Source organism: Myotis daubentonii, chromosome 7 (genome assembly GCF_963259705.1).
Source record: "Myotis daubentonii chromosome 7, mMyoDau2.1, whole genome shotgun sequence".
NCBI classification, from domain to species: domain Eukaryota; kingdom Metazoa; phylum Chordata; class Mammalia; order Chiroptera; family Vespertilionidae; genus Myotis; species Myotis daubentonii.
Genome location: NC_081846.1, coordinates 37,434,838 through 37,452,750, shown reverse-complemented (window position 1 = coordinate 37,452,750; position 17,913 = coordinate 37,434,838). Strand labels below are relative to the sequence as shown.

Sequence of the window (17,913 nt, the reverse complement as noted above, 5' to 3'; positions counted from 1 at the left end):
GTGGAAGCAGGCGCAGGCGGGCAAAGAGGCCTCGGGGCGAGCTTGTCAGCCCGCCGTGCGCCCGCACCCGCAGGCGCGGCCATCTTGCCGTACGGCCGGGTCGGCGCGTCATGTCGCTGTACGGACCGCCGGCCCGGGTGCCCCTGCTCACCCCTAGAGCCTCAAAACGCGGGCAGAGCCCCTCTGGGTGCCTGAGACTCTGGGTGCCTGAGACCGTGGGCGTGCCGACGGCCGGCGACCGGCGGCGGGGAGGCGGGCGCCGCCATCTTGCCGTACGGCGCCGCGGGGGCTGGCTCCCACGTCCCGCAGCCGTGTCGCCGCGCGCCTCCCCTCGGGGCGGTCCCGCTCCGGGCTCGGCGCGACGAGGCGAGGGCCGGAGCCTGGTGGCGGCGCGGCGGCCCGAGGCCCGAGATGGTGATCTGCTGCGCGGCCGCGAACTGCTCCAACCGGCAGGGCAAAGGGGAGAAGCGCGCCGTCTCCTTCCACAGGTAACCGGGCCCGGCCCACCGCCCGCTCGGCCTGACCACGCCCCCGCCGGGCCCGGCTCGGCACCGGGGAAACTGAGGCCGCGCGGCCCGGCGCGAGGGGCACTTTGCGCGCCAGGCCTTGGGGCCGCTCCTGCGAGTGAGTCAGCGCCGGGCGCTGTGTGACCTTGGCCGGGGCCGCCGTCTCTGGGCCGGGCACCGCGGCTAGCGGCGCCCATCCCGCGGCCAGTGGCGCCCACCCCTCGCGCACCCTAGGGCCACTTGAAGGCCATCCCACGACCACCTGGCGACCACTCGCGTCCTCACCTCCCTCGCCCCCACCCCTGCGGCCGCCCCGCTCCATTGATTCGAGTTGGCGCCGCGCGTTTCCAGAAGCAGTGTATTCTGGCAGCCTCTTCCTAGGTCAGTTGTCCTCTCCATTGGCTGTGACTTGTCCCTGTTGTATCGCGGGGGAGGCTGCCTTGATCTCTGCCATCAGGAATGTGGCGGAGCAAATGCGTCTCATGCATCGGGTGTTAACACGCGCTCCAGGCGCTCAGTGGCTGGAAGGGTCCCCAGTCCTGGGTGCAGAAAGGTAGCTGTGCCCCAGCGGTAAGGTGAGTCCCTGGAGGGGCCCGATAGCCTCCTGTCCTGGAGTGGGTGGCACTTCCCTGCCGGCTTCCCCCTGGAGGCTGCAAGGGGCCGTGGGCCCTGGGCCCCTGCTGTGGGCCCTGCTGGGCGAGGGTCTCGCCTTCTTCCCTTCAGGAGGCCTCTGAAGCCGGCCTAGGCACAGCAGGCCCCCCACAGTGAGCTGGAGGGGTGTACCTCTATGTTGCAGGACATTAGTATTTAATTTTTAAAGCCAGAGTGACACTTGTTACTTATGGTCTTACGGAAAGCTTGCTGTGGTGCACTAAGTTTTAAGTGGTTACACTTTATCAAAAGTAACATTAGACTATTTAGAGCAGCCACCATGCTTTCCTCAGTTTCCTTGGGAGCCTCTGGTCCCAAAAGTTTTGTTACCATTTTGAAAATGAGACAGAGTCCTTGCAGAGAAGGCCCACCTTGGCATTCACGGTGGTCTAACGTGGTGTGGGGGCAAAGGGCATGGGAATTGAGGATCGTTGGGAAGTTTAGGAGGTCATGTCGAGGAGAACTTCCTGAAGGTGGAGATTCTACCCTGTCCTTGTCCACAGCGGCCTCGGGTGTGTTACGTGACCTTGGAGCAAATGGCCTCATGTGCACATTTTGGTCAGCGTTTTCTAAGTAGATCTTGTCTTAATGAGAAGTGGTCATTCAGTGTCTTATTCAGCATCTTCCAGGGATGGGAGTGTAGTAGGAACACAGAACTACACCTTTGAGCCTGACGTTCTCGGAGAGCTAATCTCCCATCCTCAGCTGCTGGAATCACAGTGCTGGGCTTCTGGGATGCTCTGCTGGCCCACACCTGGTCTGGCTTCTAAGTGGGCGACCAACCATCCCACTTTTAGCACCCGAAGTCCTGCGTCCCAGGCACACTGGCGGTTGCTGAGCCATGACTTTCTAGGAATTATTTCCAGGGCTTCCTGGAGCTTTTCCTGATGTCTGTATACTATCCTATACTTCTCCTAATATTCTGGTAGGAGTTATCTGCCTTCATTCCTATCTGCCCTGCAACTGTAAGCTCCTTCAGAGTAAACAACGGGTCTTCCATCTTCCCATTCCAGTAGTAATGTGTAAGTACAATGTGTTCCTTAAGTATTTATCAAATTTTTAAATGGGTAAAGTCCATATAGGTTTGGGTGTTTTCAAAAATACTTGTTTTGCTTTTATAGTTGATCATTTTAGGTGGAGACATGTAATTATTTCTTTCTAATTCCTTTGCCATTTGTCCTGTAGGTTCCCTCTGAAGGACTCAAAGCGTCTGATCCAGTGGTTAAAAGCTGTTCAGAGGGACAACTGGACCCCTACTAAGTATTCTTTCCTCTGTAGTGAGCATTTCACCAAAGACAGCTTCTCCAAAAGGCTGGAGGATCAACACCGCCTGCTCAAGCCCACAGCGGTGCCCTCCATCTTCCACCTGACGGAGAAGAAGAGGGGGTCTGGAGGCCATGGCCGCAGCAGGAGAAAGGACACCAAAAAGGCCTCAGGGGGCCTGAGGGGACGTGCAAGTGAAGCTGATGGGAAAGGAGATGCAGGATCACCATCGCCCTCAAGTGAGAACCTGAAGACTAAGCCAGAGTCCCGCAAGTTGAAGCGGGCTTCCCTGCAGAGTGAAGCCACCAGTCAGGAGCAGGCTACACAGGGACCCCCGGGTGATGCTCTGGCCACGAAAGCCTCAGGCAGCCAGGCCGAAGCAGATGGGCCTGCATGCGATGCTGGTGATGAGAGCAGCATCACCCCCGACAAGGACCTGGTGGATAAGAGTGGCATCTCCATGGATGACTTTACCCCCCCAGGATCTGGGGCCTGCAAATTTATTGGCTCACTTCATTCTTACAGTTTCTCCTCCAGGCACACCCGAGAGAGGCCATACGTCCCCCGGGAACCTGTGGACCGGAAGAGGCCGAAGAGAGACACGGAGCCTGGCTGCAGTGGGACCAGCCTGGGGCAGAGCCCCCCAAGTTCATCTCTGACTGCGACGCCACAGAAGTCCTCCCAAAGTCCCTCTGCCCCTCCAACAGACGTCACCCCAAAGCCAGCCGCTGAGGCTGTGCAGAGTGAGCACAGTGACGCCAGCCCCATGTCCATCAACGAGGTCATTCTGTCAGCTTCCGGTGCCTGCAAGCTCATCGACTCGCTGCACTCCTACTGCTTCTCTGCGCGGCAGAACCGGAGCCGGGCTTGCTGCCTTTGGAAGCAGGTGGAAAAGAAGAATGGTGAGCTCAGGAGCCTACGCCAGCGTGTCAGCCGCTCCGACAGCCAGGTGCGCAAGCTGCAGGAGAAGCTGGACAAACTGCAGAGAGGAAGCATGCTGAGCCTGAGCAGCCTGCCAGCACCCGGCCGCGGTCAGTACCCACCTCAGGCTTCCACTGCCTATCCCTTAGTGGGTCTTGCTCCGATGAGGCTCTGGTAATAGCTGGACCCGGTAGACAGGGACTCAGGTGGGAAAGCTTACCTCCAGCAGCCGGGAGGCCTCTAGTTATGCGGTCAGCTACTCAGTGAATGGGGTCCCAACACTTGGTTTTTCCCTTGCCTGGGGTAAGGTGAACATCTATGGCATACCTCACACAAATTGCAAATGGGTTAGGATCTAAATGTAAAATCAAATAGATGTAGAAAACTTATTAGAGAGCTTCTTTTCAATCACATTTCCATGAATATCCTTAAGGTTAAATAATTTTGAACATTAATAATAATAAGATTTTAAACATCTCTTCAAGTAGAATACATTGTCTTCTATAGAAATTAAAACACTACAGAAAAATACAGGCTAAGAAATGGTGAAAATTCCTTCTCCCCCACCTCCCAGCTTTTCTCCCTGTTGCTGTTAAAATTTGTTGTGTGATCTTTTAGATTACTTTCTATGCTTATCCTACATATCTTGGTACCTATACAAAAAGGTTGAGTTTATTTTTTACATGTTTATTGGCTATGTTTCTGTTTTTCCCCCCTATTTTACTGATTAGTACTTATAAAAGTTGGTTTGTAGCTATTCTTTACATATTGGAGATAGGATCTTTTGCCTGTTATAGATACATGAAAACATCCTGCCACATTGTTCATTTAATTTGGATCAGAGTTTGTCTTCGGAGATGTAATTAACACTTCAGGAGATTCTTGTGTGACAGGCTGTTCAGAACTTCCTGGACCCCCCAGGACATCAACCACTATCAAACAAAACAGAAGCAAAAGCTAAAATCTGTCCTTTGTGTTTCCAAATGCACCTGGGGGAGGAGCAGCTCATGTGAGGACCACGATGTCCTGGTCAGAGTGACACTGTATTCTCGTCATATTTAAGCTGTTTTTTATTGTTTCTCGATGTTGCTTTTTGGTTACTTTTTCTGTTCATCTTGGTCAAATGTTCCAAAGTTTGTCAGTAGGTCTTTCCAAACAGCCAACCCTCAACTCCATTGTTCAAGTCTGCCTTCGTGTTTCTGCCTCATTAATCCTCACTTTTTCTACTTTCTTCAGTTTCATTTTGTCTTCAGTTTCATTTTGTGGTGGTTCTGGCTCCTGGACTGAGGACTGAGCTTATTCTTGTACATGTATATTTCCTCATACCTCCAGTTGAGGCTAAGCCAGGGGTGGGCAAACTTTTTGACTCGAGGGCCACAATGGGTTCTTAAACTGGACCGGAGGGCCGGAACAAAAGCATGGATGGAGTGTTTGTGTGAACTAATATGAATTCAAAGTAAACATCATTACATAAAAGGGTACGGGCTTTTTTTTTTTTTTTAGTTTTATTCATTTCAAACGGGCCGGATCTGGCCCGCGGGCCGTAGTTTGCCCACGGCTGGGCTAAGCCCTTCTTTGGTCCCTTTGGCCTCAGTGTGGATTTGCCTCATGTTGCTCTCATTGCTACTCGTTTCTAAGTCGTTTCTAACTTCATTCCTGATACCCTTTTTTTAACCCAGGTTATGTAGAAGGAAGTTTATAGTTTTTCAAGTGGATAGATTGGAGGAGGGGAGCTAATTTATTTGTAATTATGCTTAAATTTTATTGCTTTAAGTTCCAGTTATATAGTCACTTAATGAGACCTACTTTTTTTGGAATCTTGAGATTTCAATGTGGCTTAATCTAGTCTGTTTTTGTGTTTCATTGTGGTTTGAGAAAAATGTGTCCTCTCCACCAGTCGGTTACTTTATTCTGCTGGATCTAGCTTATTTGTAATAGACAACAGGTCTGTTTCTTTCTCTGCCTAATTTTGCTTTTTATTTGGAGATCATGTTGTTATAGATATGTGTCCCTGATTCTTACAGGAAACCCCCTTTTGTCTCATTTAAAGTCTTCTTTATCTCCTTATTTTCAATTCTTTTATATCCTCTTTTTTTAATTAAAGAAAAAAATTTTTTAGGGAGAGAGGAAGGGTGATTTAAAGAGAGAGAAACATCAATCAATTGCCCCCCGCATGCATCCTAACCAGAGACTGAACCTGCAACCTGGGCCTGTGTCCTTATTGGGAATCAAACCTGACATCTTCTAATGCACAGGACAACGCTCCAACCACTGAGCACATTAGCCAGGGCTCCCTTTATTTTACAGTTACATTTAACTCAGTCTGAGAGCTTTTGTCTTTTTATGGAGAATTTAACCCATTTACAATTCTGATTATTGGTAAGTTGAAATTTGGGCCTGATGTTCTGTTTTATTTTTTAATTTGGTAAGCTTTCTTGTTTTCTTCCCTGTTCTTCTAGTGGATGTCTTTCAGCTTTTAAAAATCATTGAAGCCTATCTTTCAGTAACTACTTTGGATTGATCAGTCCCTGTGTTCTACTCTCCTAGCTCCTTACTTTCTGCTCCCCAGGGCCAGACCCTCTGTGGTCTTGGTTCTATATTCTCATTTTCCCCTCCAAACAACCATATTTAGTTGTAAGTATACATTTTACTGGTTATTTTATTCACCACTATTTATTGTATCCAGATTTTTTTCTTCTTTTTGGAGATATTTTCTGATATTTTTTGGAACTCATATGACAGTAAAATTTTGCGAGGAATTGAGTATGAGATACTTAGTATGAGTATGATTGAGTATGAGGTATTAGGTGCTGGTGCCAGTTTTGTATGTGTGTCCACAGTGTGTGTATGTGTGTGTCTGCTGTGTCGGATGAGGTCAGAGGTGTTTAAAGCCATGGAATTGAATAAGGTTACCTGGACAAACTGTGTAGCTAGAGAAGGGGCTCAGGTCTAGCCCAGGAGCAGGCTGTGTTTATAGATGTGCAGCTGCAGAGGATCTGGGAAGGGAGGAGCATGGGGCCATGGGGTGCTCGGAGTCATGGGAGCAAGGGGTGCTCGGAGTCATGCTAGCCAGTGAGGATAAGGGCATTCAGACAGCAGGGGTGCTTGGCTGAGTTGGATACAGCTCTGATTAGAATGGAGGAAAGATGGCTAAACTCAGCCACATGGGGTCACTGGTGACCACAGTCTCCTTGGAGTGGCGAGAATGGAGCTGGATGGGGGTGGGGGGGCAGCAATAAGGCATTTTAAGAGGTTTAGCCTTATTTAAGAGGGGAGTTGCAAAAGTGGATAGCTGCCAAAAGGGAGCATGGCTTCAATGGGGTTTTATGTGTGGAGACAAGCCAGCCGGTATCTTTGCTGAGGGGAGTGTGGGCCAGGATGAAAAGGCCAGGGAGGAGCATGCTGGGCCCTGAGGCGGGGCTGGGCTGGGCTGGGCTCCAGGGCCTGGGGAGGGGTGGAGAGCAAGGGGACAGAGGCTGTACGGAGAATAAGAGCCTGTCTGAGCTTCTGCTGTGTTCACTAGGGTACGAGGCTGGTCGCTGGCTGGAGTGGAGGGGAGGATGCAGGATTCCAGCGGCAGTGGGAAGAGTGGGAGGGAGAGAAGGTGCATGGCTTGGTCTCCAAGGCCTGCCCAGAGCTCCAACTGAATCTGTGGTCACCACCTGCTGTCTCTCTTTGTCTTCCTCAAAATGTCTGCTCTCTTGGTGGTTCCCAGTGCTATTAGGAATTTGTTCATCACCCTGGCTGGTGTTCCTAAACGGTTAGCGTCAGCCCTCGAACCAAAGGGTCTCAGGTTCAATTCCCGGTGAAGGGCACATACCTGGGTTCCAGATTTGTTCCCTTGCCTGGTCCAGGGAGCATGTGGGAGGCAACAAATCAATCTCTCTCTCCCTCCCTCCCTTCTTCGACTCTGTCTAAAAGTAATATAAAAATATCCTCCGGTGAGGATTAACAAAAAAAAGAATTTGTTCATCAGTGAGGGAGTCTTTTGATCATTGTGTATAGGTTTCATATTGAAGGGGCTATCCCTGTGTTTATTCAGTCCATTATCTTTAGCCAAACCCTTTATTTTTGGACAGAGCAGTTAGGCCAGTGGGCCATGGGTTCTAGGATTTAGGGTTTGGTCCCAGTTACCCTCTGGAAAGCTGGTGCTGATTGTTCTTCTCACAGGATGTAGTGATCTGTCCTTAAATCTGTTCTAACTCCAGGTGTTTACAGCGTTTTAAAACCTGGAATAGTTGTATCAGGGTACGTTGGCATTTCTGAACCAGTGAGGGTGAACATATTTCCCTACCAATATTTCTTTGTCACTTTCCTACCTGTGCCAATGCCCACCTTGCTCACGGAGGGATGGATGTTTCTGAGATAACAAGGGTATTCACTCTCTGTCAAGTATGAATCAACCATTCCCTCTGATTAATAATCTAATACTTATTTCAAAAAAAAAACCTGTTTAGCCCTGAATGGTGGGATCACTGGTTAGAGCATTGGCCCTTGCACCAAAGGGTCACTGGTTCAATTCCCGGTCAAGGGCAAATACCTGGGTCGTAGATTCGATCCCCAGCCTCAGTCAAGGCCTGTACAGGAGGCAACCAATCAATGTCTCTCACATCAACGTTTGTGTGTTTTTTGTCTCTTAATCTCTTTCTCCTTCTCCCACCTCCCTCCCTTCCACTCTCTATAAATCAATGAAAAAATATCCTCAGGTGAGGATTAAAAAAAAAAAAAAGCCTGTTTATTTCTTTTGTTTTATATATATAATTTTTTGATCTGGAGTTTTAAAACTTTATTGTGGAAAGTCTTAAACAGAAAAGTATAATAAACTGATGAACCTATCCCCTATTTTCAACATTTATCAATATTGTATCTTCTTATTTCATCTATATTTCTACTTACTCTCTACTTCCCGTTTATTATTTTATAATTAATAGATTGTTTTCATAGGAAAATTTTATATTTCCAGAAATATTCAGCAAACAGTGCAGAGAACACCCCCATACCCTTTACCCCCAGTTTCCTCTATTCATATCTTGCCTTACCAAAACCTGTGTTGTGTGTTGGCCGGGTTCACATTCATTACAAGTGGTGAACCAATATGGATAAATCGTTTTTAACTGAGTCCATAGTTTACATTAAGGTTCACTGTCTTGTACTTGAATTTTGACAAATGCATATATATATATTTTTTTTAATTGATTTCAGAGAGGAAGGGAGCAGGGCAGAGAGATAGAAACATTAATGATGAGAGAGAATCATTGATCGGCTGTCTCCTGCAGACCCCACATTGGGGATTGAGCCCACAGCCCAGGCATGTGCCCTGATCAGGAATAGAACTGTAACCTCCTGCTTCATAGGTGGACACTCAACCACTAAGCCACGCCTGCCAGGTGACAAATGCATAATCTTATCTATCCACCATTCCAGTACTGGATCATACAGTATAGTTAGATTGCCCCCGAATCCTTGTACTCTACCCATTTATCCCTCCCTCCCAACCCTAGCAATCACAGATTTTTTTTACTCTTTCTATGGTTGTACCTTTTCTCAAATGTCATATAATTGAAGTATATAGGTACTATGGACTAGAATCTATAGCTTTTTCAGGTTGGCTTTTTTCACTTGGCAATATGTCTTCAAAGTTCTTCTCTGTCTTATTGTGGTGTGATAGCTCATTTCATTTTTTTCTTTTTTTTATATTGAGTTAAAATACACATAACAAATTTATCATCTTAACCATTTTCAAGTGTCCACTTCAGTGGCTTTTACATTCAGCCTTCACCACCATCCATCCCCATAGCTCTTGTAAATCTGAAACTCTATCTATGAAACCATAACTTGTCCTTCTCCCCTCCCCCAGCCCCTGGCAGCCACCGTCTAATTTCTGTCTGTGATTTTGATGACTCTTTAAGTACCTCATGTAAGTGGAATCATACAATATTTGTCTTTTTATGACTGGCTTATTTTATCAACATAATGTCCTCATTTTGTACCTTGGTTGTGGGCACATCCCCAGTGGGAGGTGTGCAGGAGGCAGCTGATCAATATTTCTCTCCCATCGATATTTCTAATTCTCTGTCCCTCTCCCTTCCTCTCTGTAAAAAAATCAATAAAATATATTTTAAAAAGGATTTCCTTCCTTTTTAAGGCTAATATTCCCTTGTGTGAATGGACCACATTTTGTTTATCCTTTCATCCGTCCATGAACACGGGTTGCTCCCACGTTTTAGCTATTGTGAGTGATGCTGCTGTGAACATGGGTGTGAAAAATATCTCTTTAAGACCCTGCTTAAAAAAAAAAAAAAAAAAAAAAGACCCTGCTTTATTCTTTTGGGTGTATACCTAGAAGTGGAATTGCTGGACTATATTGGAAATCTACGTTTAATTTTTTGAGGAACCATCATACTGTTTTTCAGTGGCTGTACCATTTTCCATTCCCATCTCTAGTGCACACGGTTCCAGTTCTTCTGCATTCTTATCAACACTTGTTTTCCTGTTTTGATAAGCCATCCTAATAAGTGTGAGGTGGTATCTCATTGTGATTTTGTTTTGCATTTTCCTAATGTTTAATAATGTTGAACATCTTTTCATGTGCTTTTTGGCCATTCCTATATCTTCTTTGGGGATTGTCTGTTTATTTATTTTTAATATATTTCTTTATTGATTTTAGAGAGGAAGGGAGAGGGAGAGAGGCAGAAACATCAATGATGAGAGAGAATCACCAATCGGCTGCCTCCTGCACACCCCCCACTGGGGATCAAGCCCACAACCCAGGCATGTGTCCTCGATTGGAATCAAACCTGGGACCCTTCTCTGTAGGCCGACGCTCTATCCACTGAGCCAAACCTGCCAGAGCATATAGTGCCTTTTTATATTTATTTATTTATTTATTTAAAATATATTTTATTGATTTTTTAGAGAGAGGAAGGGAGAGGGACAGAGAGTTAGAAACATCGATGGGAGAGAAATATCGATCAGCTGCCTCCTGCACACCTCCCACTGGGGATGTGCCCACAACCAAGGAACATGCTCTTGACCAGAATTGAACCTGGGACCTTTAGTCCGCAGGCCAGCGCTCTATCCACTGAGCCAAACCGGTTAGGGCAGATAGTGCCTTTAAAAATAATAATTATATATATATATATATATATATATATATACATATATGTGTATGTGTGTATATACAAACATATATATCTTTATTAATCTTTTGTGGAGAGAGGGGAAGGGAAAGGGAAAGAGAGATAGAAACATCGATGAGAGAAAAACATCAGTTGATGATGCCCCCTACTGGGAATGGAGTGGAGCCTGCAACCCAGGCATGTGCCCTCACCAGGCAAGAATCAACCAGCAACCTCTAGGTGCATTGGAAGATGCTCAATCCACTGAGTCACACTAACCAGGCTGGATAGTGCCTTTTGATGTAAGAAAACTTTCATGAAGTCTAATTTGTCTTTTTCTTTTGTTATCTGTGTTTTGGTGTCTTATCCAAGAAATCATTGCCAAGTTCAGCTTTTGTCCTGTGTCCTATGTTTTTGTCTGAATTTTATTTTTTGGGGTCTTTAGGTCTTTGATCCATTTTTGAGTTAATTTTTGTATACATTGTTAGGTAAGGGTCCCACCTCATTGTTTTGCCTATGAATCTCCTGTTTTCCCAGCACCGTTTGTTGAAAAGACTGTCTTTTATCCACTGAATGGTCTTGGAACCCTGGTCAAAAATCTTATGACCAGTCCTTGTCAGGTACTCAGTGGTTAGAGCATTGTCCCCATATGCCAAGATTGCAGGTTTGATCCCCAATCAGGGCACATACAAGGATCAACCAATGAATGCATAAGTGGAACAACAAATTGATGTTTCTTTCTTTCTCTCTCTCTTCCCCCCGCCTTTTTCTCTCTCTAAAATCAATAAATAAAAATAATGATAATTTGACCAACAAAAAAGAAAATAATAATTTGACCACATGTGCAAGGCTTTATTTCTGGGCTCTCTATTCTGTGTCTTCGATTTCTTTCTGAAATGTTTTATAGTTTTCATTGTACAAGTCTTTCACTTCCTTAGTTAATTCCTAAGTAATTATGCTTTTTTTTAAAAAAAATATATGTTTTTATTGATTTCAGAGAGGAAGGGAGAGGGAGCAAGAGATAGAAACATCAATGACCAGAGAGAATCATAGATTGGTTGCCTCCTGCACACCCCTTACTGGGGATCGAGCCCACAACCCAGGCATGTGCCCTGGACAGGAACGGAACCTGGGACCCTTCAGTCCACAGGCCAACGCTCTATCTACTGAGGCCAAACCAGCTAGGGCAGTAATTATGCTTTTTGATGCTATTATAAACAGAATTGTTTTTGTAATCTCCTTTTCAGGTTAGTGTATAGAAATGCAATTGTTTTTTGTGTGTTGACTTTGTATCCTGCTATTTTTGCTGAGTTTATTTATTAGATCTAATAATTTTTTTGTGGAGTTTCTAGTAGGATTTTTCATAAATGAGATCATCTCACCTGTAAACAGAAATAATTTTACTTCTTTCTAATGGATGTCTTTTATTTCTTTATCCTGTCTAATTGCTCTGGCTGAACTTCCAGGATCATATTGAATGGAAGTGGTGAGAGTGGGCATCCTTGTCTTGTTCCTGCTCTTAGAGGAAGAGCTTTCAGTGTTTTACCATTAATTTTGATGTGCACTGTGGGTTTTTCATACATGGCTTTTATTATGTTGAGGTTGTTCCCATCTGTTCCTATTTTGTTGAGTGTTTGTATCATGAAGGCATTGAATTTTGTCAAATGATTTTTCTACATCAATTGAGATGACCTTGTAGTTTTTCCCTTTGTTTTGTTGATGTGGCATATTACATTGATCCATATGCATATGTTGAACAGATTCCTTGCATGCCAGGAATAAATTCCACTTAGTCATGGTGTATAATCCCTTTAATACACTGCTGAATTCAGTTTGCTAGTATTTTGTTAAGTATTTTCACATCAGTGTTCATAGGGGATATTAGTCTGTAGCTTTCTTTTCTTGTAGTGTCTTTGCTGGTCTCATAGAATGAGTTAGGAGTGTTTCCTCCTATATTTTGGAAAGATTTGAGAAGGATTGGTATTAGTTTAATTCCATTGTGGTCTGAGAGCATACTTTATGTGATTTCTATTCTGTTAAATTGGTGAAGGTGTTTTGTAGGACCCAGAATGTAGTCTGTCTGGGTGAATGTTCCATGTGAGCTTAAGAAGAATGTGCCTTCTGTTGTTGGAATGAAGTAGCTCTTAAGGGTCTCCAGAGAAACAACCAATAGGGTGTGTGTGTGTGTGTGTGTGTGTGTGTGTGTGTGTGTGTGTGTGTGTGTGTGTAGAGAGATACATAAGAAGAGAGATTTCTTAGGAATTGGCTCCTGAGATTATGGATGACAGGCTAGAGAGCCAGGAGAACTGGTAGGTCAGTTTAGTCCCTGTCCAAAGGCCTGAGAATTGGAGGGTGTAGGAGATAAATCCTGGTCTGAGTCCAAAGGCCCAAGTGCCAGGAGTATAGATGTCCAAACAGAGAGCAGATTCTCCCTTCCTTCGTTTTGTTCAGGCCCTCGGTGCGCTTATAGGAGGGCCTCTGCTTTATGCAGTTCTCCAAGTCAGATGCTAATCCCTCTAGAAGTATCATCACAGACACACACAGAAAGAATGTTTTACCAGCTCTCTGGGCATCTTCTTCACCCAGTCAGGTTGACACATAAAATTAACTATAGTACCTACAGATGTCAGATATGTCCGGTTGATTGATAGTGCCATTGAGTTCAATTGTGTCCTAAATGCTTTCCTGCCTGCTGGACCTGCCCATTCTGTAGAGTGTGTTGATGTCCCCACCTTTGACAGTGGATTTGTCTGTCGCTACTTGAATTCTGTCAGTTTTGTCTCACGTGTGTTTGATGCCCTGTGTTAGTACACAGACATCAAGGATTGGTGTGTCTTCTTCGAGAATTGACACCTTTGTTGTTATGTAATTCCCCTCTTTACCCCATAACTTTCTTCTCATGAAGTCTGCTTCACCTGAGACTAATTTGTTTACTCCAACTTTCTTTTGATTCAAGTTCTCATGATACATCTTTCTCTGTATCTACTTTAATCTGTGTTTTTATAAAGTGGGTTTCTTATAGACAACAGGGTGATGGGTCTTTTTAATCTACTCTGACAGTCTCCTTTTTGTTTGTTTGTTTTGTTGTTGTTAATCCTCACCTGGGGATGTTTTTTCCATTATTTAAAGAGAGTGGAAGGGAGGGAGAAGCGGAGAAAGAGAAAGAAAACATGGATGTGAGACACATCGATTGGTTGCCTACCATATGCACCCCAACTGGGGGCTGGGGATCGAGCCTGGAATCGAGGTATGTGCCCTTGGCCTGAATCGAATTGAGACCCTTCAGTCCCCAGGCTGATGCTGTAACCCAGTGATGGTGAACCTATGACACGCAAACTCATTTTTTTTGGTTGATTTTTCTTTGTTAAATAGCATTTAAATATATAAAATAAATATCAAAAATATGCATCTTTGTTTTACTATGGCTGCAAATATCAAAAAATTTCTATATGTGACATGGCACCAGAGTTAAGTTAGGGTTTTTCAAAATGCTGACACGCCGAGCTCAAAAGGTTCGCCATCACTGCCTAACCGCTGGTTTTGCTAAACCAACTAGGGCAGTCTTCGTCTTTTAATTGGTATACTTAGACCATTCACTTTAAAGTGATTATTGCTACAGTGGGATTAATATATGTTGTGTTTATAACTACTCTCTATTTGGTTTTGTTTTCTTTCTGTACTTTCTGCCTTCTCTGGTTTTAATTGAGCATTTTATTTTATTTTAATTTCTCCCCTTCCTTAGCATATCAGTTATTCTGGTGTGGCTCAGGAGTTGAGTGTCGACCTAAGAACTAGGAGGTCGCAGTTTGATTTCTGGTCAGGACACATGCCTGGGTTGCGGGCTCTATCCCTGTCAGGGGGGCATGCAGGAGACAGCCAATCAATGTTTCTCTCTCCTATATAATCCTATATAATAAAAAGCTAATATGCAAGTCGACCAGTAGAACAACCAGTCGCTATGATGTGCACTGACCACCAGGGGGCAGGTGCTCAATGCAGGAGTTGCCCCCTGGTGGTCAGTGCATTCCCACAGGGGGAGTGCCGCTCAGCCAGAAGCCTGAGCTGGGCTCACCATTGGTGAGCACAGTGGTAGCACTAAAGATGTCCTATTGACAGCTTGCAGGGAGCAGGCCTAAGCTGTCAGTTGGACATACCCTGAGGGCTCCCATACTGTGAGAGGGCGCAGGCCAGGCTGAGGGACCCTCCCTACCCCCCCCCCCCCGCCAAGTGCACGAATGTCGTGCACCAGGCCTCTAGTCATTGATGTTTCTGTCTCTCCCTTCCTCTCTCTGAAATCAGTGTTTTTTTATATATATATTTTATTGATTTTTTTACAGAGGGAAAGAGAGAGGGATAGAGAGTTAGAAACATCGATGAGAGAGAAACATCGATCAGCCGCCTCCTGCACACTCCCCACTGGGGATGTGCCCGCAATTGAGGTACATGCCCTTGACCAGAATCAAACCTGGGACCCTTGAGTCCACAAGCTGACACTCTATCCACTGAGCCAAACCGGTCAGGGCTGAAATCAGTTTTTAAAAAAACACCACAAATGGCCATACTGTCTGTTCCTTAAAGACAGAACACTATCTTATGCTGGCATCTCCAAGGTTTCACATTGTGTCTCGCATGTACATGGCTGGTAATTGAAGCAGCAGAACTTGAATTAATAACTTGCACATTCCTGTGCTATAAGAACTGTGGTGATGCCTTTCCATTTAACGGGTGATAAAGCGAGGGCCTTGCTATTTCTTTACCTGTTGTGCCATGCCAGTGGGACCCAAACGGATCCCACTGGTAGTGTGCTAGGTAGTGTCCTCTCCATTGGGGATGGCTGTGCTAGGCAAGCAGCAGGCAGTCTTTGCTCTCCCTACCCTGCTATGCTTTGCAGTTAGTATCATTTCCAGTGTGCTGGGGTGGGAAACACTGTTGTCACAGAGCGCTGTGAGGGTGGGAGGTGCCAGGAAGAAGTCTGTCTCTAGGTCTCAGTGAGTATTTCCTGTCATTGAGTCCAGGTCCCGTATGCTGATACATTTGCAAAGAGACAGAGCAGTCTCTGAGTGTCCATTTTAAAAGACAGGAGGAGTGGGCAGCTAGCACTCTGGGAGACAGGCAGAAAGCAACATGTTTCCAGAGTTACTGTTTGGAAAGAAGCAGCTTTGCTATGTGCCTGGCTGCCTGACATTTTCCCTGTTGAAAAAGTCATTTCCCTCTGTCGTCAGTGGAAGTAGCTGAGGGTGGAGGTCCCCCTTTATCCTTCACACAAGACATGTGACCTCTCTGGCCTGACTGACCTTCGTAAAATTCAACTTGACATCTCCTCCCAGCTACTAGGACTGGGTCATCTCCTGGTCTGTCTTTGTCTTCCATTTTTTTCTGAGGAGCCATCTTTTTTCTTTTATTTATTTATTATTCAATCTTTATGGTTGAAAGTATTACATATGTCCCCTTTCCCCCCCACATTGACCCCTTCTAGCCTGCCCCACCCCAGACCTTCACCACCCTATTGTTTGTGTCCATTGGTTATGCATATATGTGTACAGGTTCTTCAAGTTCTTCAGTTGATCTCTTCCCGCCCACCTACCCTCCCCCCACCTTCCCTCTCAGATTTGAGGAGTCATCTTTTATAGGGAACTACAGTTCCCAGAATGCATTCTTTAGGTTTGGCATTCACTTCCTGCCAGCTCTTTAACAGCCAGGTGCAAACATTTCCCGTCAATTGGAAGAAAACAACCTTGAAGAACCTTGCTGGTGTTCGGAGTTTAGAAAATTTAGGGATGGGTAAGCCTTCTTTCGCTGCCTCAGGCCAAAAAATGAAAATTTAAGTTTCTTGGAGAAAATGTACTGTTTTTTGCATATTGGTTGACTTTAATAAAAGAAAGCTGAAATCCAGAAAAAAATGCATAGGAAAGCCTGTCAAATTTACTTGAAGAAGTTGAAAGTGGCAAATAGATTTAGATCCTTTATTATTATACTTTTTATTTGTTTGACTTTAAAATTCATTTTATTTTTATAATGAAGTATAATTTATGTAGGTAAAATACACAGATCTTAAGGATATAGTTTAATGAAATTTAATAGGCTCATGTAACCTGACATTTGGATTTTAGAGTTATTTTGTTGGTGGTTCTCCTCCCTCAAAGCTTCAGTGAAAACAAGGAAAGATGCGGCCAGACAGGTTGGAGCAGTGGAGGAACCTGTGGGCACTGCTTGCGAGGGTCATGGAACCCACCTGCCTGCTGATTATTTACTGCCAGTCCTGGTGTCCTGTTCAGATTAAAATTCCTTACAGTTAAAAGCAAATAACAGCAAGCCAGGACCAAATGTGCAGTGTTTCTCAAGAGTAATTAGATATCCTGGTGCAGACACCTCAGGGCACATGCCTGGGTTTTTGTCTGTCTCTCCTTCTCCCTTCCTCTCTAAAATCAACACAAATATATTTAAAAAAGAAAAGGAGTATTCTCTAGTTTTCAGATACCAAGTTTGTGTATCCATCAGAAGTGCCTTATTTATCATGCTATGTAGGTATTTCATTTTTGTATTTTATTCACTTGGACATCGACATGAATTGATATTTCCTTTAACTCCTTTCTGTCAATGTGCATCTCTTCAGTAATTTCCACTACCTAAATGCTGCTGCTATGTCTGGTGCACGAGCACTCACATCGCAGTCCCTTCAGCCATTGTGTGGCTTAAACTTTGTTTTACCTGACAGGAGGGGCTTGACCCTGCTTTCTTCCCGATGTGTCTGCCCCACTTTCTGAAACACCTTTCTGAGTCACTTGATTTAGTGCCTCTCTTGTTCATAGCACAGGAGTTGGTGTCTTGCTTTGTGATCCATCTGAAAAGCTTTTTCTTTATTATGTGAGTTCAGGTGTGGTTGCGCTTAGCTCTTATTATTTATATTGTGCCTGCGCTTTTCCTTTTAAAAATATTTTTATTGATTTCAGAGAGAAAGGGAGGGGGGGAGAGAGAGAGAGAGAGAGAGAGAGAGAGAGAGAGAGAGAGAGAGACAGACAACAATGATGAGCCCAGCCATCATAGCTTAGTAGTTGAGCCTCCGGTGTGCAGGAGGCAGCCGATCAATGATTCTCTCTCATCATTGATGTTTCTATCTCTCTCTCCCTTCCTATCTGAAATCAGTGAAAATATATTTTTTAATAGAAAGAAAGAAAGATCAATGATGAGAGAGAATCATCAATCAGGTGCCTCCTGCAGGCCCCCTATTGGGTATCAAGCTGGCAACCTGGGCATGTACCCTGACTGGGAATCGAACCATGACCTGCTGGTTCATAGGTTGATGTTCAACCACTGAGTCACACAACGTGTGTGTTTCTGTGGACTGTGTTCAGTACTTACTGTGTTTCCTTTTGCCATCATTTTTTGTTGTATCTTGGTGAAGTCTGCCTTCTAGTAACATCCTCAGGGACAATTCACAGGAGCCGTGTTCCCTG

General features: G+C 45.0%; 1 protein-coding gene across 3 annotated transcripts in view; it reads left to right on the top strand.

Annotated features, from left to right (window-relative positions):
- The first annotated feature begins 270 nt into the window (after positions 1 to 270).
- The window catches only part of THAP4 (THAP domain containing 4), a 36,597-nt gene continuing 18,954 nt past the window's right edge, over positions 271 to 17,913 (top strand). For all 3 annotated transcript variants that reach the window (XM_059703885.1, XM_059703884.1, XM_059703883.1), the window contains exons 1-2: positions 271 to 488; positions 2,343 to 3,451. In XM_059703885.1, coding sequence (XP_059559868.1) covers positions 412 to 488; positions 2,343 to 3,451 — 1,186 coding nt within the window. In that variant the 5' untranslated portion in view covers positions 271 to 411. The remainder of the gene's footprint in view (positions 489 to 2,342; positions 3,452 to 17,913) is intronic.